The sequence below is a fragment of the Perognathus longimembris genome, chromosome 13, assembly GCF_023159225.1.
Source record: "Perognathus longimembris pacificus isolate PPM17 chromosome 13, ASM2315922v1, whole genome shotgun sequence".
Lineage (NCBI taxonomy): Eukaryota > Metazoa > Chordata > Mammalia > Rodentia > Heteromyidae > Perognathus > Perognathus longimembris.
In genome coordinates this window covers 55,883,453-55,907,651 of record NC_063173.1, presented here as the reverse complement: position 1 = coordinate 55,907,651, position 24,199 = coordinate 55,883,453, and the positions used below count along the sequence as shown (strand labels likewise).

General features: G+C 51.3%; 1 protein-coding gene across 1 annotated transcript in view; it reads left to right on the top strand.

Annotated features, from left to right (window-relative positions):
- Positions 1-17,066, top strand: part of Ahnak (AHNAK nucleoprotein) — a 31,408-nt gene extending 14,342 nt beyond the window's left edge. The window contains 5 exon segments of the mRNA XM_048360799.1: positions 87-4,364; positions 4,527-5,957; positions 6,141-7,043; positions 7,422-16,428; positions 16,431-17,066. Of these exon segments, the coding sequence (XP_048216756.1) occupies positions 87-4,364; positions 4,527-5,957; positions 6,141-7,043; positions 7,422-16,428; positions 16,431-16,924 (16,113 nt within the window). The 3' untranslated portion in view covers positions 16,925-17,066.
- Positions 17,067-24,199: the final 7,133 nt, after the last annotated feature.

The following is a 24,199-nucleotide window of genomic DNA, read 5'->3' as shown; positions in this document are numbered from 1 at the left end:
TGTATGTTATCAGCTGGGCTGTGGCCGGGTTTCTGCCAAGTCCGGCAGGCTGTGTTGCAACCTGTCCCGGGCGTGTCTTTCCGCAGAGCGGGGGTGATGAGGAATACCAGCGCATCTACACCACAAAGATCAAGCCTCGGCTGAGGTCGGAGGATGGAGTGGAAGGGGACCTGGGGGAGACGCAGAGCCGTACCATCACAGTGACCCGAAAGGTCACAGCCTACACTGTCGATGTGACCGGCCCAGAAGGAGCCAAAGACATTGACATCAGCAGTCCTGAATTCATGATCAAGATCCCAAAGCATGAAATGACAGAAATCTCCACCCTGGATGTGGAGGCTCAGCCTGGGAAGACGGTGATTAGACTGCCCTCGGGACCGGGGGCAGCCTCCCCAACCACGGGCTCTGCCCTGGACATCCACCCAGGAGCCATTTCTGCCTCGGGACCGGAGCTTCAGGGTACTGGCCACTCAAAACTCCAGGTCACCGTGCCTGGAATAAAGGTGGGGAGTCCGGGCGTCGATGTCAGCGTGAAGGGTGACAAAGGCGGGGTTCAAGGGCCAGGCGTCGACCTTTCAGCCTCACTCGGGGGTGGGACGGTAGACATAGAGGGCCCCTCCCTCCAGAGTGGTGACAGTGGGAAAATTAAAATTCCTACCATGAAGATGCCAAAATTTGGCATTTCCACCGGGCCCCAGGGCCAGGCACCAGAGGTGGGGTTGAATGTTTCCGCCCCTGAATTCTCCCTGGGGCCCAAGGGTGGCAAGCCCGGCCTGACTGTCAGTGGGGACATCAAGGAGCCTTCCCTGGAAGTCAAGGCGCCCTCCGTCAGTGTCAAGGGGCTGGAGGGGAAGCTGAAAGGCCCCCAACTCACCGGACCTTCACTGGAGGGCGACTTAGGCCTGAAGGGTGCTAAGGCACAGGGGAGCATGGGAATAGATACTTCTGTTCCCCAAATGGAGGGTGAGCTCACTGGCCCCAGGGTGGACGTTCAAGCCCCGGATGTTGACGTCCATGGGCCCAAGGGCAAATTGAACGTGCCCAAGATGAAAGTCCCCACGTTCTCTGTAGAAGGTTCGAAGGGAGCCGGGGCACGCGTGGATGTGCCAGTGGGCGTGGGGGAAGTGACCCTTTCTGGGGTATCTGGGGGTGTCAGCTTGCCTGAGGTTGCCCCTGGTGGGCTGGAAGGGAAGATGAAGGGGGCTAAAGTCAAGACTCCCGAAATGATCGTTCAGAAGCCCAAGATCTCCATGCAGGATGTGGACCTGAGCCTGAGGTCCCCCAAATTGAAAGGAGACATTAAGATCCCAGTTCCTGAGGTGAAAGGCCCCCAAGTGGCAGTGAAGGGCTCCAAAGTGGATGTAGAGACGCCGAGCTTAGGGGGGACCTTGGCAGGCCCCAAGCTTGGCGGTCTTTCTGGGAAGTCAGACACATGTAGGATCTCTGTGGCAGATGTCGACTTGAACGTGGCTGCCCCAAAAGTGAAAGGGGGTGTCAATGTCACCCTCCCAAAAGCCGAAGGGAAAGTCAAAGTTCCTGATGTGGGCATCAAGGGCCCCCACGGGGATGTCAGTGCCCCAGATGTAGAAGGTCACGGTCCAGAATGGAACCTGAAAATGCCCAAGATGAAGGTGCCCAAGTTTAGCACTCCAGGAGTCAAAGGGGAAGGCCCAGATCTAGACGTGACTCTGCCCAAAGGAGATGTCAGTATTTCAGGGCCAAAGGTCAGTGTAGAAACTCCAGATGTCAACGTGGAAGGTCTGGGGGTCAAACTTAAAGGTCCTGATGTTAAGCTGCCTGAAGGCAGTGTCAAGACACCAAAGATCTCCATGCCTGATGTAGACCTGAATGTAAAAGGTATGAAGGTAAAGGGCGAGTACGATGTAACAGTACCAAAGCTGGAGGGAGACCTGAAAGGCCCCAAAGTGGACATTGCTGTCCCAGATGTGGACGTTCAAGGCCCGGACTGGCATCTGAAGATGCCCAAGATGAAAATGCCCAAGTTCAGTGTGCCAGGGGTCAAAGCAGAGGGTCCTGAAGTGGATGTGAACCTGCCCAAGGTGGATGTGGACATTTCTGGGCCCAAGGTAGAGGTCAGTGCTCCAGAAGTGAGCCTTGAAGGGCCAGAAGGAAAGGTGAAAGGGCCTAAGTTTAAAATGCCTGAAGTGAACATCAAAGCCCCAAAGATCTCTGTACCAGATGTGGACTTACATTTGAAAGGCCCTAATGCCAAGGGAACATATGACGTCACGGTTCCAAGGCCCGAAGGTGACATTAAAGTTCCCGATGTTGAACTTAAGAGTGCCAAAATTGACATTGCTGCCCCAGATGTGGATGTTCAAGGCCCAGACTGGCACCTGAAGATGCCCAAGGTGAAAATGCCCAAGTTCGGCATGCCTGGCTTCAAAGCCGAGGGCCCAGAAGTGGACGTGAACCTGCCCAAGGCCGACCTCGATGTGTCAGGACCCAAGGTAGACATTGATGTTCCAGATGTGAATGTTGAAGCTCCAGATGTGAAAGTGAAGGGCCCCAAGATCAAGATGCCCGAGATGAACATCAAAGCTCCCAAGGTCTCCATGCCTGATGTGGATTTGCATATGAAGAGTCCCAAGGTAAAGGGAGACTATGATGTCACGGCGCCAAAGCTGGAGGGAGACCTGAAAGGTCCCAAAGTGGATGTCACTGCTCCGGATGTTGACATCCAAGGTCCAGATTGGAGCTTGAAAATGCCAAAGATTAAAATGCCCAAGTTCAGCATGCCTAGCCTCAAAGGAGAGGGCCCAGAAATAGACGTGAACCTGCCCAAGGCCCAGGTGGATGTTTCTGCATCAAAGCTTGATATGAGTGCTCCGGATCTCAGCCTTGAGGGACCAGAAGGGAAGCTGAAGGGCCCCAAGTTTAAGATGCCCGAGATGCATTTCAAGGCTCCAAAGATGTCTCTGCCAGATGTCGATCTGGATCTCAAAGGACCAAAAACAAAAGGAAATCTAGATCTGTCTGCACCAAAAATAGAGGGAGAAATAAAAGTCCCAGATGTGGACATCAAAGGTCCGAAGATGGACGTTAAAGTGCCAGAGGTGGAAGGTTCAGACTGGAGCCTGAAGATGCCCAAGATGAAAATGCCCAAGTTTGGCGTGCCCAGCCTCAAAGGCGAGGGCCCAGATGTGGATGTGAACCTGCCCAAGGCTGACGTTAATGTCTCAGGACCCAGAGTGGACATCGAAGTCCCAGATGTGAGCCTGGAGGGCCCTGAAGGGAAGCTGAAGGGCCCCAAGTTCAAGATGCCAGACATGCACTTCAAGGCCCCCAAGGTCTCCATGCCTGATGTGGACTTGCATCTGAAAGGCCCCAAGGTCAAGGGGGACATGGACGTGACTGTGCCCAAAGTAGAAGGTGAAATGAAAGTGCCAGATGTGGACATCAAGGGGCCTAAAGTGGACATCAGTGCCCCAGATGTGGACGTTCACGGTCCAGACTGGCACCTGAAGATGCCCAAGATGAAAATGCCCAAGTTCAGCATGCCTGGCTTCAAAGCCGAGGGCCCAGAAGTGGACATGAACCTGCCCAAGGCTGACCTCAATGTGTCAGGACCCAAGGTGGACATTGATGTTCCAGATGTCAATATTGAAGCTCCAGATGTGAACGTGAAGGGCCCCAAGTTCAAGATGCCCGAGATGAACATCAAGGCGCCCAAAATCTCCATGCCCGACATTGACCTTAATCTGAAGGGGCCAAAGGTGAAGGGTGATGTGGATGTTTCTCTGCCCAAAGTAGAAGGTGAGATTAAAGTTCCTGAAGTTGACCTCAAAGGCCCCAAAGTGGACATTGAAGCCCCTGATGTGGACGTTCAAGGTCCAGACTGGCACCTGAAGATGCCCAAGATAAAAATGCCCAAGTTCAGCATGCCTGGCTTCAAAGGAGAGGGCCCAGAAGTGGATGTGAACCTGCCCAAGGCTGACCTCGATGTCTCGGGACCCAAGGTGGACGTTGATGTTCCAGATGTGAATGTCGAAGGGCCAGATGCAAAACTAAAAGGTCCCAAATTTAAGATGCCAGAAATGCATATAAAGCCTCAGAAGATATCCATGCCAGATGTTGGCTTACATTTGAAAGGTCCTAAAGTGAAAGGAGATTATGAAGGGACAATTCCAAAAGTAGAAGGAGAGATAAAAGCTCCTGCTGTGGACATCAAAGGCCCCAAAGTGGACATTGCTGTTCCAGATGTGGACGTTCACGGCCCAGACTGGCACCTGAAGATGCCCAAGATGAAAATGCCCAAGTTTGGCATGCCTGGCTTCAAAGCCGAGGGCCCTGAAGTGGATGTGAACCTGCCCAAGGCTGACCTCGATGTGTCAGGACCCAAGGTGGACATTGATGTTCCAGATGTGAATGTTGAAGCTCCAGATGTGAAAGTGAAGGGCCCCAAGTTCAAGATGCCCAAGTTCAGCATGCCTGGCTTCAAAGCAGAGGGCCCTGAAGTGGATGTGAATTTGCCCAAGGCTGACCTTGACGTCTCGGGACCCAAGGTGGATGTGGGTGTTCCAGATGTGAATGTAGAAGCTCCAGAAGGCAAATTGAAAGGCCCTAAGTTTAAGATGCCAAGCATGAATATACAGACACACAAGATCTCCATGCCTGATGTTGGGCTGAATCTGAAAGCTCCTAAACTGAAAGGCGATGTGGACGTGTCCCTTCCCAAAGTGGAGGGCAACTTGAAAGGCCCAGAAATTGACGTGAAAGCCCCGAAAATGGATGTGGATGTTGGGGATATTGACATTGAGTGTCCAGAAGGAAAGCTAAAGGGCCCCAAGTTCAAGATGCCAGACATGCACTTCAAAGCCCCCAAGATCTCCATGCCTGACGTGGACTTGCATCTGAAAGGCCCCAAGGTCAAGGGGGACATGGACGTGACTGTGCCCAAAGTAGAAGGTGAAATGAAAGTGCCAGATGTGGACATCAAGGGGCCTAAAGTGGACATCAGTGCCCCAGATGTGGACGTTCACGGTCCAGACTGGCACCTGAAGATGCCCAAGATGAAAATGCCCAAGTTCAGCATGCCTGGCTTCAAAGCAGAGGGCCCTGAAGTGGATGTGAACCTGCCCAAGGCTGACATCGACGTGTCGGGACCCAAGGTGGACATTGATACTCCTGATTTGGATATTGAGGGACCAGAAGGAAAACTGAAAGGCTCCAAATTTAAGATGCCCAAGTTTAATATCAAAGCTCCTAAAATATCTATGCCAGATGTGGACTTGAATTTGAAGGGACCCAAACTGAAAGGAGAACTAGATGCTTCTGTGCCGGAAGTAGAAGGTGAGCTGAGAGGCCCCCATGTTGACATTAAAGGTCCTAGCATGGACGTGGAAGTGCCTGATGTCGATCTGGAATGTCCTGATGCAAAGTTGAAGGGCCCCAAGTTCAAGATGCCAGACATGCACTTCAAGGCCCCCAAGGTCTCCATGCCTGATGTGGACTTGCATCTGAAAGGTCCCAAGGTCAAGGGGGACATGGACGTGACTGTACCGAAGTTGGAAGGAGATTTGAAAGGTCCTAGTGTGGACGTGGAAATGCCTAGTGTTGATCTGGAATGTCCCGATGCAAAGTTGAAAGGCCCCAAGTTCAAGATGCCAGACATGCACTTCAAGGCCCCCAAGATCTCCATGCCTGACGTGGACTTACATCTGAAAGGCCCCAAGGTCAAAGGTGATGTAGATGTGACTGTACCAAAGTTGGAAGGAGATCTGAAAGGTCCTAGCGTGGACGTGGAAATGCCTAGTGTTGATCTAGAATGTCCCGATGCAAAGTTGAAGGGCCCCAAGTTCAAGATGCCAGACATGCACTTCAAGGCCCCCAAGATCTCCATGCCTGACGTGGACTTGCATCTGAAAGGCCCCAAGGTCAAGGGGGACATGGACGTGACTGTGCCCAAAGTAGAAGGTGAAATGAAAGTGCCAGATGTGGACATCAAGGGGCCTAAAGTGGACATTGATGCCCCAGATGTGGATGTTCAAGGTCCAGACTGGCACCTGAAGATGCCCAAGATGAAAATGCCCAAGTTCAGCATGCCTGGCTTCAAAGCAGAGGGCCCGGAAGTGGATGTGAACCTGCCCAAGGCTGACATCGACGTGTCAGGACCCAAGGTGGACATTGAAGGTCCGGATGTGAATATTGAAGGGCCAGAGGGGAAGTTGAAGGGCCCCAAGTTCAAAATGCCAGACATGCATTTCAAGGCCCCCAAGATCTCCATGCCTGACGTGGACTTGCATCTGAAAGGCCCCAAGGTCAAGGGGGACATGGACGTGTCTGTGCCAAAATTGGAAGGAGATTTGAAAGGTCCTAGTGTGGACGTGGAAGTGCCTAGTGTCGATCTAGAATGTCCTGATGCAAAGTTGAAGGGCCCCAAGTTCAAGATGCCAGACATGCACTTCAAGGCCCCCAAGATCTCCATGCCTGACGTGGACTTGCATCTGAAAGGCCCCAAGGTCAAGGGGGACATGGACGTGTCTGTGCCAAAATTGGAAGGAGATTTGAAAGGTCCTAAGGTGGAGGTGGAAGTGCCTAGTGTTGATCTGGAATGTCCCGATGCAAAGTTGAAGGGCCCCAAGTTCAAGATGCCAGACATGCACTTCAAGGCCCCCAAGATCTCCATGCCTGATGTTGATTTCAACTTAAAGGGTCCTAAAATCAAAGGGGACATTGATGCCTCTGCTCCAAAACTTGAGGGAGAATTCAAAGCTCCTGAACTAGATATCAAGGGCCCCAAATTGGATGTTGACCTCCCAGAAGGAGTTGTGGAAGGTCCAGAGGGCAAATGGAAAAGTCCTAAGTTCAAGATGCCAGAGATGCACTTTAAAACTCCCAAAATATCCATGCCAGACATTGACCTACATTTGAAAGGACCAAAGACAAAAGGAGAGGTAGGCATAGAAGTTCCTAAATTAGAAGGAGACCTCAAAGGGCCACACGTGGACATCAGTGGCCCAGACATTGACATTGAAGGACCAGAGGGCAAACTGAAAGGCCCCAAGTTCAAGATGCCTGACGTACATTTCAAAGCTCCTAATATTTCTATGCCTGATGTTGATCTAAATCTGAAAGGACCTAAAATCCAGGGGGATGTTGACATGACTGTGCCGGAGATAGAGGGTAAAGTAAAAGTACCAGATATGGAAATCAAGGGCCCCAAAGTAGATGTGACTGCTCCTGAGGTTCACGGTCCAGACTGGCACCTGAAGATGCCCAAGATGAAAATGCCCAAGTTCAGCATGCCTGGCTTCAGAGCCGAGGGCCCAGAAGTGGACGTGAACCTGCCCAAGGCTGACATCGATGTGTCTGGACCCAAGGTAGACATTGAAGGTCCTGATGTGAATATTGAAGGTCCAGATGCAAAAGTGAAGGGCCCCAAGTTCAAGATGCCAGAGATGAACATCAAAGCCCCCAAGATCTCCATGCCTGACTTTGATTTGCACCTGAAAGGTCCTAAAGTGAAGGGTGATGTGGATGTGTCTCTGCCCAAAGTGGAAGGTGACCTCAAGGGTCCTGAAGTTGACCTCAAAGGCCCTAAAGTGGACATCAATGCCCCTGATGTAGATGTTCAAGGCCCAGACTGGCACCTGAAGATGCCCAAGATAAAAATGCCCAAGTTCAGCATGCCTGGCTTCAAAGCAGAGGGCCCGGAAGTGGATGTGAACCTGCCCAAGGCTGACATCGATGTCTCAGGACCCACAGTAGACATCGAAGGGCCGGAAGTTAACATCGAAGGACCAGAAGGAAAGCTGAAGGGGCCTAAGTTCAAGATGCCTGAGATGAACATTAAAGCCCCCAAGATCTCCATGCCTGACATTGATCTTAATCTGAAGGGCCCCAAAGTGAAGGGTGATGTGGATGTGTCTCTGCCCAAAGTAGAAGGTGAGATTAAAGTTCCTGATGTTGACCTCAAAGGTCCCAAAGTGGACATTGATGCCCCTGATGTGGACGTTCAAGGTCCAGACTGGCACCTGAAGATGCCCAAGATAAAAATGCCCAAGTTCAGCATGCCTGGCTTCAAAGGAGAGGGCCCAGAAGTGGATGTGAACCTGCCCAAGGCTGACCTCGATGTCTCGGGACCCAAGGTGGACATTGAGGGCCCTGAGGTTAACATTGAAGGACCAGAAGGAAAACTGAAAGGTCCCAAGTTCAAGATGCCTGAGATGAACATCAAGGCCCCAAAGATCTCCATGCCTGACTTTGATTTGCACCTGAAAGGTCCTAAAGTGAAGGGTGATGTGGATGTGTCTCTGCCTAAAGTAGAAGGTGACCTCAAGGGTCCTGAAGTTGACCTGAAAGGCCCCAAAGTGGACCTCAGTGCCCCAGATGTGGACGTTCAAGGCCCAGACTGGCACCTGAAGATGCCCAAGGTGAAAATGCCCAAGTTCAGCATGCCTGGCTTCAAAGCCGAGGGCCCAGAAGTGGATGTGAACCTGCCCAAGGCTGACCTTGATGTCTCGGGACCCAAGGTGGACATTGATGTTCCAGATGTCAATATTGAAGCTCCAGATGTGAAAGTGAAGGGCCCCAAGTTCAAGATGCCCGAGATGAACATCAAGGCGCCCAAGATCTCCATGCCCGACATTGACCTTAATCTGAAGGGGCCAAAGGTGAAGGGCGATGTGGATGTTTCCCTGCCTAAAGTAGAAGGTGAGATTAAGGTTCCTGATGTTGACCTCAAAGGCCCCAAAGTGGACATTGATGCCCCCGATGTGGACGTTCAAGGCCCAGACTGGCACCTGAAGATGCCCAAGATGAAAATGCCCAAGTTCGGCATGCCTGGCTTCAAAGCCGAGGGCCCTGAAGTGGATGTGAGCCTGCCCAAGGCTGACCTCGATGTGTCGGGACCCAAGGTGGACATTGATGTTCCAGATGTGAATGTTGAAGCTCCAGATATGAAAGTGAAGGGCCCCAAGTTCAAGATGCCTGAGATGAACATCAAGGCCCCGAAGATCTCCATGCCTGATTTGGATCTTAATCTGAAGGGTCCCAAAGTGAAAGGAGATGTGGACGTTTCACTTCCAAATATAGAGGCCGATTTGAAAGGACCTAGTCTAGATATAAAAGGTCCCAAGGTAGATTTAGAAGCTCCAGATATTGACATTCATGGCCCTGAGGGCAAACTAAAGGGCCCCAAACTGAAGATGCCTGACATGCATATGAATATGCCCAAGATCTCCATGCCAGAAATTGACTTGAATTTGAAAGGTTCAAAGCTGAAGGGAGATGTGGATATCTCTGGGCCCAAACTGGAGGCTGACATGAAGACCCCAAAATTGGATGTAAAGGGCCCCGAAGTGGACATTTCTGGTCCCAAGGTCAACATTGAAGGCAAGTCAAAGAAATCTCGCTTCAAGCTCCCCAAATTTAATTTTTCAGGCTCCAAAGTTCAGGCGCCTGAGGTAGATGTCAAAGTTAAGAAGCCAGACATCGATGTAACAGGTCCAAAAGTTGATATTAATGCTCCTGAAGTTGAGGTCCAAGGAAAAGCCAAAGGATCCAAGTTTAAAATGCCTTTCCTGACTATTTCATCCCCCAAAGTGTCTATGCCTGATGTGGAACTCAATTTGAAAGGGCCCAAAGTCAAAGGTGACTTAGATGTCACAGGGCCTCATTTAGAAGGTGAATTTAAAAGTCCAAAAGTGGACATAGGGGCTCCAGCCGTCCATGTTGATGCCCCAGATGCTGATGTCCATGGTCCGGATTGGAGCGTGAAAATGCCCAAGATGAAAATCCCCAAGTTCAGTGTGCCTGGAGTAAAAGCAGAAGGACCCGATGTGGCTGTGGATTTGCCTAAAGGAGACCTCAACATACAAGGTCCCGGAATGAACATTGAGGCTCCAGTACTCAGTGTGGAAGGTCCAGAAGGAAGCATAAAAGGCCCCAAGTTCAAGATGCCCGAGATGAACATCAAGGCCCCCAAGATCTCCATGCCTGACATTGACTTAAATCTGAAGGGTCCCAAGTTGAAAGGTGATGTGGATGTATCTCTGCCCAAGGTGGAAGGTGACCTCAAGGGCCCTGAAGTTGACATCAAAGGCCCCAAAGTGGACATCAGTGCCCCCGATGTGGACGTTAAAGGCCCAGACTGGCACCTGAAGATGCCCAAGGTGAAAATGCCCAAGTTCGGCATGCCTGGCTTCAAAGCCGAGGGCCCAGAAGTGGATGTGAACCTGCCCAAGGCTGACATCGATGTGTCAGGACCCAAGGTGGACATTGATGTTCCAGATGTGAATGTTGAAGCTCCAGATATGAAAGTGAAGGGCCCCAAGTTCAAGATGCCAGAGATGAACATCAAGGCCCCCAAGATCTCCATGCCTGACTTTGATCTAAATTTGAAAGGCCCCAAAATAAAGGGTGATGTGGACGTCTCTTTGCCAAAAGTAGAAGGTGATTTAAAGGCCCCTGAAGTAGACATCAAGGGCCCTAAAGTGGACATTGATACTCCAGATATCAACATAGAAGGTCCAGAAGGTAAATTGAAGGGACCCAAATTTAAGATGCCAGAGATGCACCTCAAGGCTCCCAAAATTTCAATGCCTGACACTGATCTAAACCTAAAGGGGCCCAAGACAGGGGGTGAGGTGGACGTTTCCCTTCCCAAGATTGAAGGGGATTTAAAAGGCCCAAATGTTGATATCAAAGGTCCAAAAATGGATATCAATGTCCCAGATGTGGAAGCCCACGGCCCAGACTGGCACCTGAAGATGCCCAAGATAAAAATGCCCAAGTTCAGCATGCCTGGCTTCAAAGCAGAGGGCCCGGAAGTGGATGTGAACCTGCCCAAGGCTGACCTCGATGTCTCGGGACCCACAGTAGACATCGAAGGGCCGGAAGTTAACATCGAAGGACCGGAAGGAAAGCTGAAGGGGCCTAAGTTCAAGATGCCTGAGATGAACATTAAAGCCCCCAAGATCTCCATGCCTGACATTGATCTTAATCTGAAGGGCCCCAAAGTGAAGGGCGATGTGGATGTGTCTCTGCCCAAAGTAGAAGGTGAGATTAAAGTTCCTGATGTTGACCTCAAAGGTCCCAAAGTGGACATTGATGCCCCTGATGTGGACGTTCAAGGTCCAGACTGGCACCTGAAGATGCCCAAGATAAAAATGCCCAAGTTCAGCATGCCTGGCTTCAAAGGAGAGGGCCCAGAAGTGGATGTGAACCTGCCCAAGGCTGACCTCGATGTCTCGGGACCCAAGGTGGACATTGAGGGCCCTGAGGTTAACATTGAAGGACCAGAAGGAAAACTGAAAGGTCCCAAGTTCAAGATGCCTGAGATGAACATCAAGGCCCCAAAGATCTCCATGCCTGACTTTGATTTGCACCTGAAAGGTCCTAAAGTGAAGGGTGATGTGGATGTTTCTCTGCCCAAAGTAGAAGGTGACCTCAAGGGTCCTGAAGTTGACCTGAAAGGCCCCAAAGTGGACCTCAGTGCCCCAGATGTGGACGTTCAAGGCCCAGACTGGCACCTGAAGATGCCCAAGGTGAAAATGCCCAAGTTCGGCATGCCTGGCTTCAAAGCCGAGGGCCCAGAAGTGGATGTGAACCTGCCCAAGGCTGACCTCGATGTGTCAGGACCCAACGTGGACATTGAAGGTCCTGATGTTGACATTCATGGTCCAGAAGGCAAACTGAAGGGCCCCAAGTTCAAAATGCCTGATCTGCATCTCAAGGCGCCCAAGATCTCCATGCCTGACATTGACCTTAATCTGAAGGGGCCAAAGGTGAAGGGCGATGTGGATGTCTCTCTGCCCAAAGTGGAAGGTGACCTCAAAGGTCCTGAAGTTGACATCAAAGCCCCCAAAGTGGACATCAATGCCCCTGATGTGGACGTTCAAGGCCCAGACTGGCACCTGAAGATGCCCAAGATAAAAATGCCCAAGTTCGGCATGCCTGGTTTCAAAGCTGAGGGCCCAGATGTTGATGTGAACCTGCCCAAGGCTGACCTCGATGTGTCAGGACCCAAGGTGGACATTGATGTTCCAGATGTGAATGTTGAAGCTCCAGATGTGAAAGTGAAGGGCCCCAAGTTCAAGATGCCTGAGATGAACATCAAGGCCCCCAAGATCTCCATGCCTGACATTGATTTGCATCTCAAGGGTCCCAAAGTGAAGGGTGATGTTGATGTTTCTCTGCCCAAAGTGGAAGGTGACCTCAAGGGCCCTGAAGTTGACCTCAAAGGCCCTAAAGTGGACATCAGTGCCCCAGATGTGGATGTTCAAGGCCCAGACTGGCACCTGAAGATGCCCAAGATGAAAATGCCCAAGTTCGGCATGCCTGGCTTCAAAGCCGAGGGCCCAGAAGTGGACGTGAACCTGCCCAAGGCTGACCTGGATGTCTCAGGACCGAAGGTAGACATTGATGTTCCAGATGTAAATGTTGAAGCTCCAGATGTGAAAGTGAAGGGCCCCAAGTTCAAAATGCCTGAGATGAACATTAGAGCTCCCAAGATCTCCATGCCTGACTTTGACTTGCATCTCAAAGGTCCTAAAGTGAAGGGGGATGCAGACCTTTCCCTGCCTAAGGTGGAAGGTGACATCAAGTGCCCTGATATCGATATGAAGGGCCCCAGCATAGACATTGACACCCCTGATGTCAACATTGAAGGTCCAGAAGGAAAACTCAAAGGGCCGAAATTTAAGATGCCAGACATGCATATCAAAGCTCCTAAGATCTCCATGCCTGACTTTGACTTACATCTCAAAGGGCCAAAAGCAAAGGGAGATGTGGACCTTTCGCTGCCTAAAGTGGAAGGTGGTCTGCAGGGGCCAGATGTGCACATCGAAGGCCCGGAAGGGAAACTCAAAGGTCCCAAATTTAAAATGCCCGATGTTCATTTCAAAACCCCACAAATCTCCATGAGCGACATTGATTTGAACTTGAAAGGACCTAAGGTAAAGGGAGATGTGGACATTTCTCTTCCCAAACTGGAAGGAGATCTCAAAGGCCCCAAAATGGATGTGTCAGGACCCAACGTAGATCTAGAAATGCCTGATGTTGACATTCATGGTCCAGAAGGCAAACTGAAGGGCCCCAAGTTCAAAATGCCTGATCTGCATCTCAAGGCGCCCAAGATCTCCATGCCTGAAGTTGACCTACATCTGAAGGGGCCAAAAGTGAAGGGCGATGTGGATGTTTCTCTGCCCAAAGTGGAAGGTGATTTCAAAGGTCCTGAAGTTGACATCAAAGCCCCCAAAGTGGACATTGATGTCCCAGATGTGGACGTTCAAGGCCCAGACTGGCACCTGAAGATGCCCAAGGTGAAAATGCCCAAGTTCGGCATGCCTGGCTTCAAAGCCGAGGGCCCAGAAGTGGATGTGAGCCTGCCCAAGGCTGACCTCGATGTCTCGGGACCCAAGGTGGACATTGATGTTCCAGATGTGAATGTTGAAGCTCCAGATGTGAAAGTGAAGGGCCCCAAGTTCAAGATGCCAGAGATGAACATCAAGGCCCCCAAGATCTCCATGCCCGACATTGATTTGCATCTCAAGGGTCCCAAAGTGAAGGGAGATGTGGATGTTTCTCTGCCCAAAGTAGAAGGTGACCTCAAGGGCCCTGAAGTTGACCTCAAAGGCCCTAAAGTGGACATCAGTGCCCCAGATGTGGACGTTCAAGGCCCAGACTGGCACCTGAAGATGCCCAAGGTGAAAATGCCCAAGTTCAGCATGCCTGGCTTCAAAGCCGAGGGCCCAGAAGTGGATGTGAACCTGCCCAAGGCTGACCTCGATGTCTCGGGACCCAAGGTGGACATTGATGTTCCAGATGTGAATGTTGAAGCTCCAGATGTGAAAGTGAAGGGCCCCAAGTTCAAGATGCCGGAGATAAATATCAAGGCTCCCAAAATCTCCATGCCTGATGTTGATCTGGATTTAAAGGGCCCCAAAGTAAAAGGAGAGTTTGATGTGACTGTTCCTAAGATGGAAGGTTCTTTGAAAGGGCCCGATGTAGATCTTAAAGGCCCCGATGCCAAACTCAGTGGCCCTCATTTGAAGATGCCATCCTTGGATATATCTGCTCCTAAAGTGACTGTTCCTGAGGTCGATTTGCATCTCAAGACACCCCAAATTGGCATTTCCGGTCCCAAGTTAGAAGGTGGTGAAATCAACCTGAAGGGACCCAAAGTTGATTTAGAAACTCCAAGCTTAGACGTGAACCTGGAGGGCCCAGATATGAACATCGAGGGACCAGATGTGAAAATTCCTAAATTCAAGAAACCAAAGTTTGGCTTTGGTGCAAAAAGCCCGAAGGCTGACATCAAGTCCCCTTCACTGGAGGTGACGGGCCCTGAGGCCGAACTGAACGTTGAGACTCCGGAAGTGAGTGTAAGTGGCAAAGGCAAGAAGAGCAAGTTCAAGATGCCTAAAATTCACATGAGCGGACCTAAAGTGAAAGCCAAGAAACAGGGATTTGATGTGAATGTTCCTGCAGGTGAGGTAGATGCCAGTCTCAAGGTTCCTGAGCTGGAGGCCAATGTCACAGGGCCAGATGCTGCCTTCAAGGTTGACATGAAATCTCCCAAAACCAAGAAAACCATGTTTGGAAAAATGTACTTCCCAGATGTAGAGTTTGACCTTAAGTCACCCAAATTAAAAGCTGAGGCTCCCCTGCCCAGCCCCAAGATGGAGGGTGAAATCCAGGCCCCTGAGGTGGATATTTCATCACCAGGGATTCATCTAGAAGGTCCTGACATCAAAATGAAGTCTCCAAAGTTCAAGATGCCAGGTGTGGATGTCTCAGGGCCCAAACTGGAGGGAGACTTCAAAGGCCCCAGCTTCCAGGCGAATTTCAACACACCCGACATCAGCATCGAAGGCGGCGATGCCAAAGTCAAAACAGCATCTTTCGGCGTTTCTGCTCCTCAAGTCTCTTTGCCTGACGTGAACGTGAACTTGAAAGGACCAAAGATGAAAGGTGATGTCCCCAGTGTGGGACTGGAAGGACCGGACCTAGATCTGCAAGGTCCCGATGCCAAAATCAAGTTCCCCAAGTTCTCAATGCCCAAGATCAGTGTCCCCGGTGTGAAAATAGAAGGCGGGGGAGCTGAGGTCCATGCCCAGGGACCTTCTCTTGAAGGAGGCTTGAGCACACCAGATGTGAAGCTTGGAGGGCCAGGAGTAGACCTGCCTTCGGTGAACCTTTCTATGCCCAACATCTCTGGGCCTGACCTTGACCTGAACTTGAAAGGACCAAGTCTGAAAGGAGACCTGGCTGCATCCATTCCCGGCATGAAGATGCACGGCCCGGGGCTTGACGTCAGCGGTGTCGGTGGAAAGGTACAGCTGGAAGGAGGTGGTGTTGGCGCGCCAGACCTGACACTGAAGGGACCAAACCTCCAGGGAGATCTGGCTGTGTCTGGCGACATCAAGTGCCCGGAAGTATCTGTAGGTGCTCCCAGCCTGAGCTTGGAGGCATCGGAAGGTGGCATTAAATTTCCCGAAATGAAACTGCCCCACTTCAACCTTTCTACTCCAGGATCCGACTTGGACATTCATCTCCAGGGGCCACAAGTGTCTGGCGGCCTCCTGGGGCCAGGCATGGGTGTGAACCTGAAAGGGCCCCAGATCTCAGCACCGGGCGTGGACTTGAACTTGGAAGGACCAAAGGTAAAAGGAAGCCTGGGTGCCTCTGGGGACTTGGGAGGCGGCCTCAACGTCAGTGGGGCTCTCCCGGGCGTCAGTGTCCCAGGCCTGGAGGGAAAACTCCAGATGCCAGGAATGAAGTCCTCTGGCTGCGATGTGAGCCTGCCCTCTGTGGACCTGCAGCTCCCCACCGGGCAGATCTCCGCTCCTGAGATCAAAGGCCATCTGAAGGGTTCGGGGCTCGACGGCCGCGGAACTGCTCCGGATATCAGCATCAAGGGGCCTTCCTTCACTACGACGGCTCCGGAGTCAGAGTTTGGTGTCAGCTTGAAGGGTCCGAAAATCAAAGGTGGCATCGATGTTTCAGGGGCTGTCGGTGCCCCCGATCTCAGCCTGGGTGAAGGACATGTAGGTGTCAAAGGCCCCGGGGTTGAGTGGAAGGGACCCCAAGTCTCCTCTGCTCTCAACTTGGATGCGTCAAAGCTGGCCGGGGGCCTTCATTTCTCAGGACCAAAGGTAGAAGGAGGAGTGAAAGGAGGCGAGGTGGGACTGCAGGGTGCCGGGTTGAGCGTTTCCGGGCCTCAATGTCACTTGGAAAGTGGATCTGGAAAAGTTACATTCCCCAAGATGAAGATCCCCAAGTTTACCTTCTCTGGCCGGGAGCTGGTTGGCAGAGAAGTTGGGGTGGATGTCAATTTCCCTCACGTGGAAGCCCACGGGCAGGCCAGCGCCGGAGAAGGGGAATGGGAGGAATCGGAAGTGAAGCTGAAGAAATCAAAAATCAAAATGCCCAAGTTTAACTTTTCCAAGCCAAAAGGGAAAGGCGTGTCACCGGCTCCCCGGAAGCATCGATTTCTGGGTCTAAGGGGGACCTGAAAAGCTCCAAAGCCAGCCTGGGTTCTCTGGAAGGAGAGGCCCAAGCAGAAGCATCCTCTCCCAAGGGCAGATTCTCCCTGTTCAAAAGCAAGAAACCCAGGCACCGCTCCAATTCGTTCAGCGACGAGAGGGAGTTGTCGGCGCCCTCCACCCCGACGGGGACCCTGGAATTCGAAGGCGGAGAGCTGTCCCTGGAAGCTGGGAAAGGCAAAGGCAAGCATGGCAAGCTGAAATTCGGTACCTTTGGTGGCCTGGGGTCAAAGAGCAAAGGTCACTATGAGGTAACTGGGAGCGACGAGGAGGCAAGCAAGTTACAGGGGAGTGGCGTGTCTTTGGCCTCTAAGAAGTCCCGGCTATCCTCTTCTTCTAGCAATGACAGTGGCACGAAGGTTGGCATCCAGTTGCCAGAGGTAGAACTGGCGGTTTCTACCAAGAAAGAGTAGTGGGCCTTTGTATGTGTGTACATATATATGTATATATTAAAAAAAAAGAGTATGTCAGCCTTGGGTGTGTTTGTATATAAACTCCAGAGAAACACCCCCACAGCCTCAGCAATAAATGCAAAGATTGGGGCCTCTGCCCTTGGCAAGTGCTGAAAAACCAAACACCAAACCCAAACCAAAAAAACTGAAACCATCTGCCTCTAGGCTCCTGCAACCCTGCAAGTAGCTGGAGTTCAAGTTCAACCCAGCCCACGTGCAAAGTCAACGTTCTTTGCCTTAAAGATTTCAGGGTTTTTTGTTTTTGTTTTTGCTTTGACTGCTGAGAGCTCTTGTTTACTAAGCAAGCTTTTGTGTGTGTGTGTGTGTGTGTGTGTGTGCACACGCGTGCGCGCCCGCCCGCACGCGCCTGTGTTTATTATCCTCATTTTTACTGAACATTGTTAGTGTTGGGGGTAACGGAAACCCGCTTTTTCATTGCAATGACTTTGGCGGGGGGCGCTTTTTGTAGTAAGAGAGGGTGGGATAAAAGGCAGCGGAGGGGGTCAGATTGTAATTGCTCCTGAGATTTGACCTGTTCAAATAGTAACATCTAGAGATGGTCCAGAGAAGAGGCAGCCGGAGTGTGGGTATTGTTCTCAAACTCTTTAGCATAGATTTTTTTTTTCTTCCAGGGGTGGTGGTCTCAGCCAGTTTGGTGTTCAGGGTGAAAGGAAATTAGCACGTTTGCAGATTATCCCACCAGGTCAATACCAAGAGGCTTCCATTCTGTATTTTGTAAGAGAAGTGTTTGAATTATGACTTGCCATGTTCTTGAAAATAGTCCTGATTTCTTTTAACAAATGCTACCATGAGCGAGAAAATTTCTGGCACTTTAATGGCAAATTAATTGAGAATGTAAGAAAATCAATGCTGTATGAGGCAAATAAAAGCTGTTTTATTAACCCTGATAACTTGTGTCATTGTATTCTGTGATGACAGGGTCGAGCCTGGGGAGATTATCTGATCTTCGAGACTAGGTACACCCAATGCATTGCTAGTTTTGTCAGTGACTTTTTTTTTCTTCAATGTGCCAGTACTGGAGCTTGAACTCAGGGCCTGGGTGCTATCCCTGAGCCTTTGGGCTCAAGGCTAACACTCTACCACTTGAGCCACAGCGCCACTTCTGGCCTTTTCTGTGTATGTGGTGCTGAGGAATCAAACCCAGGGCTTTGTGCATGCTAGGCAAAGCATTAGCATACCGCTAAGCCCCATTCCCAGCCCCATTCTTAGCTTCTTGACTTGGGTGGTGAGTCTGGCTGCACCACTGCAGAGTGAAGAGAGGCAGAGGCCTAGCTGAAGTGAGGCCATGGGGTCCCGCACGGGAGGAGGGGTGGGGGTGGGTAGGGGGGAGAGGCAGGAGATGCACCTGGCACACTGGTGGCCTAATCCCACAGGTCCCTCCCACCCACTGTGCATCCTTGCATATGGACACAAGATGCAGAAACTGTCCTGAAGAGGGTAGGAGGTTGCAACTATGGATGGGGAAAGAAAAGTCCTATGAATGTGGCAGGAAGGACTCCTGGTGTGAGGCATGGGATGGCCACGGTGGCAGCTGCTCTGAGTTCACTTCGTGGCCTTAAGTCACACATGCACTCCAGGCCTCAGTTTACTCTTTGAAATAATAGTGCTGATCTTGCCAGGTGCTGGTGGTTCATGCCTGCTTTAATCCTCACTAGGAGGCTAAGATCTGACGATCAGGTTTGAAGCCAGCCAGGGCAAGAAAGTCAGTGAGATTCTTTCTCTCCAATAAGCCAACCCAAAAGCTAGAATTGGAGGTGTGGCTCAAGTGGTAGATTGCCAGCCTTGAGCACAAAAGCAAAGTGAGGGCATGGGGTGGGGGAGGAAGTCAGCAAACCATTCATTCAAACTCCATGGTGCTTCTGGAGGCTGTGGTCGCAGCATGGGGTCCTCCTCGCAGTGACTGTCACCCCAGAAGGGGAGACAAGGGGCCGGTCCTAGCTGGCTTCAATTTCCCTGCTCTGTACCCGCCTCCTCTCGCTGTTCCTCCTGCCCCTGTCCCCTGGGTGTCTTTCAGCATCGTTGCCTCTGCCTGCCGCCTTTCCAGACCTGGTTAAGAATGACCTAAGGTGATTCTCCAAGTCCTGTAGCAGCCCGTGCTCCCCAAGTCTTATCTGCTGTGGCCCCCATTGCTGCACAGGGAGGCCAGAGCAGCAGAGACAATTAGGAAGGCTGGCTCTCTGATGTCCTTTCTCAAGGCACCAAGAACGGACCGTGGTCTGGGCTGTAGCTTCCCAGTATTCCACACTGTGGGCAATATGACTGTGTGTGGACAAGACCACGGAATTAGTGGAGCACTGGTGGCTCACACATAGAATCCCAGCTATTCAGGAGGCTGAGGTCTCAGGATCAAGCTTCCATCCCCTCCCCCCCAAAAATGCCAGAAGTGGAGCTATGGCTTGAGTGGTAAAGCACAAGCAGTGAGCAAGAATTCTGAGCAAGAATATGAGGCCCTGGGTTCAAGCCATCTCCCACCCCAAACACACAAAAAAGAGGAATAATTATTTGGAGTGCATAATGTGGGCTTACAAATGAGAGTGAGTGGTTTTCAAAAGCTCATTCTCATTTCTCTCTCAGGGTTCCTCCAGTAAACTAAAAAAAGAGACTTTCATAAAGGGAATTGCTTATCGAATGATGTGCAGGGCACAGGAGTTGGCAAGGGGTGGTGAGAACCTCCAAGGACAAGAAGAAACTGCCCTCACCCTTGGGCAGGGAGGAGTTTGGGGTGAGAACCGCCATCCTGGAGCCCAGCACAAGCAGGAGGTAGGGGGGAGAGGGCTCAGTACCTGCCAGCTTTGTTTCCCCCGAGGCAGGATGAAGTGCCCTGACTCCTCTCCCGCAGATGCCTCTACGTAGGATCCGGGAGCCAGGGTGTTGCTGGGGTATAAAGCTGGGTTGAGAGGCAGGGAGAAGGGGCCCTGAGGGGGCCGGGGGCCGAGAGAGAACATTCAGGACTATATCTAATCATCATCGGCAGCACCGGTCATTTCCTTGACAGCCATGGCCAATTCCTAGCTAGGCCGCAATCAGCTGGCATTTAGCGGTTCCCTCGGTGTGTTCCTTGCTTTAATCTGGAACGATCTCCCAGCTCTATTGTCATTTCACACAGGGGATCAGCACAGTGATTTTGCAGACATGAATGTTCCTCAGTCTGGGTTTGTTTGACGATTTTTTTTTTCCTGGTTGGACTCGGGATGGACATTTTGGGGTGGGAAAACCACAGAAGTGACCTCAGGAGCTCTCAGTGTATCCCTTAGAAGGACACCACGTGAGAGGCACCTTTGGCCACATGTCTTCCTCATCTTCTCGCCATTCTTTCCCTCTGAAATTCATGTTATCAAGCAAGAAGCCCAAGTGTGGGTGCATTTCTTTTGCAAAAGTGCTTTGGAGGACTGGTGGCCTGCTTGGCCTTGCTCTCTAGTTGGGGGATTTTGGAAATGGGGCTCTTGGCTTTGGGCTTGTGACACAGAGCAGCTCTCTGTCTTTCTCCACATGGACAAAGAATTTGTGCATGAATGCTTGTCACGGGCCAGCATGCCATATGCTCTTTACTCGCCTCAGAACTGCCCTGTAGGGTCAGGCAGCCCCAAGGGCGTCCATAGCCCTCAGAGATCCTCAGGTCTCTGCCCTGGGCCCCAGTAAATGTGTGGGGTTTGCCCAGGAGAACAGCACCATTTCCCCTCAGATAATTATGTTCTTTTTTTTTTTTTGTCTCTCTCTCTTTCTGTGGGGCTTAATCTCAGGGCCTGGGTACTTTCCCTTAGCTTTTTTTTTTTTTTTTTTTTTTTTTTAAATTCCAGGCTGGTGCTCTACCATTTGAACCACAGCTCCACTTCCAGCTTTTTGGTGTTCATTGGCCATAAGAGTCTCATGGACTTAATTGCCTGGGCTGGCTTCACACTGTGGCGCTCAGAGCCCAGCCTTCTGAGTAGTGAGGATTACAACATGTAAGTCTGGCTTTCTTTTCTCATTTAATAAATAGTCAAACAGAGGCTGAGCAAAGTTAAGCCATGTGTGCGGAGCCACCCAGCTAGTGAGCATTGAGACCGCAGCCAGATCACAACTCACCCTGGGGTCTGGTGTGAGTGAGAAGCCTGTGCTTTTCATAGAGCATTTGGCTCACTCTGCTACCAGAAAGACTTAATGATAAGCTAATAATAATAAGATAGATTTCAAATCTTGGAGAAGGGCCTGGGGCAGGGGGGTGGCGGTGGGGTGGGGATCCACTGCATGATGGGGGAGTTGAACGAAGGCAGGTTTACTCATCAGGGTGGGGCTAGGAGGAGGGAGAGGAAGGGCAGGGAACTGAGACAGAAACTGGAGGCCCAGGCTGGGTTCAGCCCTAAAAGGCAAAAAGAAAAAAAGAAATCTGTACCTACCCCCCCATAAGCCTATGTTTTGAGAGGGACAGGGTTAGCTCCAGGTCTCAAGACGAGTGCGATCTTGCTCAGGGTTGGCCTCGTGGGCTGCTGCCAGCCCCTCCAGAGGCTTTCCTGCCCCCAGGCACCCCTTCTGCATCTGCAAAGCCAATCAAAGTGTGTGCATTCTAGTTAGCCCCGCCCACAGGTCCTGTACCACAGCCCAGCCATCCTGAAGCTCTTGCAGCCCCCCTAGTGAGTGGCCCCTTGGGGCTGGCCCTGGCACATGGCTTTGAACAGAGTTGTCCCCTGACAATGACCGTTTCCCCTGGCATCTCTGTACCTGCCAGCTCTTCTCAGCTGCCAGGTGGAGCCAATATTAAACCTGTTGGAAAACGTGCCAACAACCCCATGTGGGCATGAGGGCCTTGGGCTTCCTGGATGGAATGAAGCCACGCAACTCATCCCCAGAGCCACACCCAAGGGAAAGGAAGTCCAACCTCCAGCTCTCGCTTTTTCCTTCCAGAGATGAAGAAGGAAGAGCCTGGGGCAAGGGGAGATGTGTGGGTGCTGCTGGGGCTAGGAGAGGGGAAGCAAAACTCTAGGTCCCGAAGGAGGAAAGTTAAAGGAGTAAGAAAAGGGAAGGCCAGAAAAAGGAATGAGAGAGGCTGCGGGTGTGGCTCACTAGTACAGGCCTTGCCTGGTGTGTGCAAGACCAAGCTTGGTCCCAAGCACTGAAGAAAAAAAAATGAGGGAAGAAAAGAGGGAGGGAGGGAGAAAAGAAAGAAAGGGATGGATGGAGGGAGGGAGGAAGAGACAGAGAGAGGAGGAAAGGAGTGAGGAAAAGAGCAAGGAAGGAAGGGAGGGAGGGAAGGGAGGAAGAAAGGAAGGAAGGAGGGAGGAAAGGGAGGAAGGGACTTATAGGAAGTAGGACAGCACCAAAGGATGATGTGGTGGCTTAAGCCTCTCCCTAACTGCTGCTTCAAATAAATTCAATCTAAATAAAGTTGTAGCTTGCGATGTCGAGGCAAACCAGAAATCAGTTCACACCCGGTAGCCTTCATTCTGAAATTGGAGGCCATCTAGTCTGGGTTTGGCCCTATTAGCCAAACTGCTAAATCCCAAGGCTCATTATGAATTCTACCACCCCCTCCTGAAGGAACTTTTTAATCCACTTTAGAGCTGCTGCAAGCCATGAGCCAGGCAGTAGGTCCAGCATGACACCGGGCACAGAGGAGATTGGGGCCTCAAACAGATTCTCAGCTGGGTGCCAGTGGCTTACACCTGTAATCCTAGCTACTCAGGAGGCCGAGATCTGAGGATTGCAGTTCAAAGCCAGCTGGGGCAAGAAAGTCCAGGAGATTTATCTTCAATCAGCCACCAGAAAAACTGGAAGTAGTGTTGTGGCTTAAAGTGGTGGAGCACTAGCCTTGAGCAAAAGAAGTTCAGGGGCAGCGCCCAGGCTCTGAGTTCAAGCCCCACGACCAACTTAAAAAAAATAATTATTTGGGAAGGCCATCAGAAGCCCCGCTGGATAGGTTTATCCTTCTCCATTGGTGCTGGTGAGGGCTCATCTCCTCAGGCCTCAATCAGAGCACTGGTTTATATTGGATGGCTCTATATATGTTAACCTGTGTGTGAGTGTGTGTGCGTGTACATGTGTGCCAGTCCTGGGGCTTGAACTCAGGGCCTGGGCACTGTCCCTGAGTTTCTTTTTGCTCAAGGCTAGCACTCTACCACTTGAGCCACAACACCACTTCTGGCTTTTTCTGTGTATGTGGTACTGAGGAATCAAACCCAGGGCTTCATGCATGCTAGGCAAGCATTCTACCACTAAGCCACATTCCCAGCCTCATGTTTGGGTTCTTTTTTTTTTTTTTTTTTTATTAATTGTGAGTCAGAGATAAAGAGTCTCCTGGATTTGTCTTCCTGAGCTGACTTTGAACTAGGATCCTCCAATCTCAGACTCCTACGTAGCTAGGACGACAGTCTGAGTCACCCATTCCATGAACACTTGTGAACCTGTGAATTTGCTAGGAGGGTTTTGGGGTCTTGATGGGTGGGTCCTTCCTGGTGGCTACTTGACTCATCAGAAGGCCAGCTCAGGGGATTTGGGGATAGGAGAGCCCTTGTTCAAAGCTTCACAATTAGAGGTGTGGGTGTAGGAGAGCCCTTGCTCAAAGCTTCACAATTAGAGGTGTGGGTGTTTATGGGACTTTGTGGTCCTGGAGACTGATGTAGCCGGGATCCTGAGTTGCCACCACAGCGGGGTACAGCAGGGGCATATGGCCCCCCAATCAGGGTGTACATTCATACTGGGGCTTGAACTCACAGCCTAGGCACTGTCCCTTCATTTTGCAGCTCAAGGCTGGGGCTCTGCTACTTGAGCCACTTCTGACTTTTTGGTGGTTAATTAAAGATGAGAGTCTCAGGGACATTCCTGTGCTGGCTGGCTTTGTTTTTGTTTTTTTTTTTTTTTTGGCCAGTCCTGGGCCTTGGACTCAGGGCCTGAGCACTGTCCCTGGCTTTCTTTTTTGTTCAAGGCTAGCACTCTGCCACCTGAGCCACAGCGCCACTTCTGGCCGTTTTCTATATATGTGGTGCTGGGGAATCGAACCCAGGGCTTCATATATACGAGGCAAGCACTCTTGCCACTAGGCCATGTTCCCAGCCCCGTGCCGGCTGGCTTTGAACTGTGTCCTCAGATCTCAGCCTCCTGAGTAATGAGGATGACAGGCCTGAGCCCCGGCGCCCCACTGCGATGACAGATGTTAGGGGGAGGGCTTTGGCAACGCCGGGCCTCTTCAGCGGTGCAGTGCGGACTGGGTTGTGCACTTTCTTGGGTGTGTGGTCTGGGGAG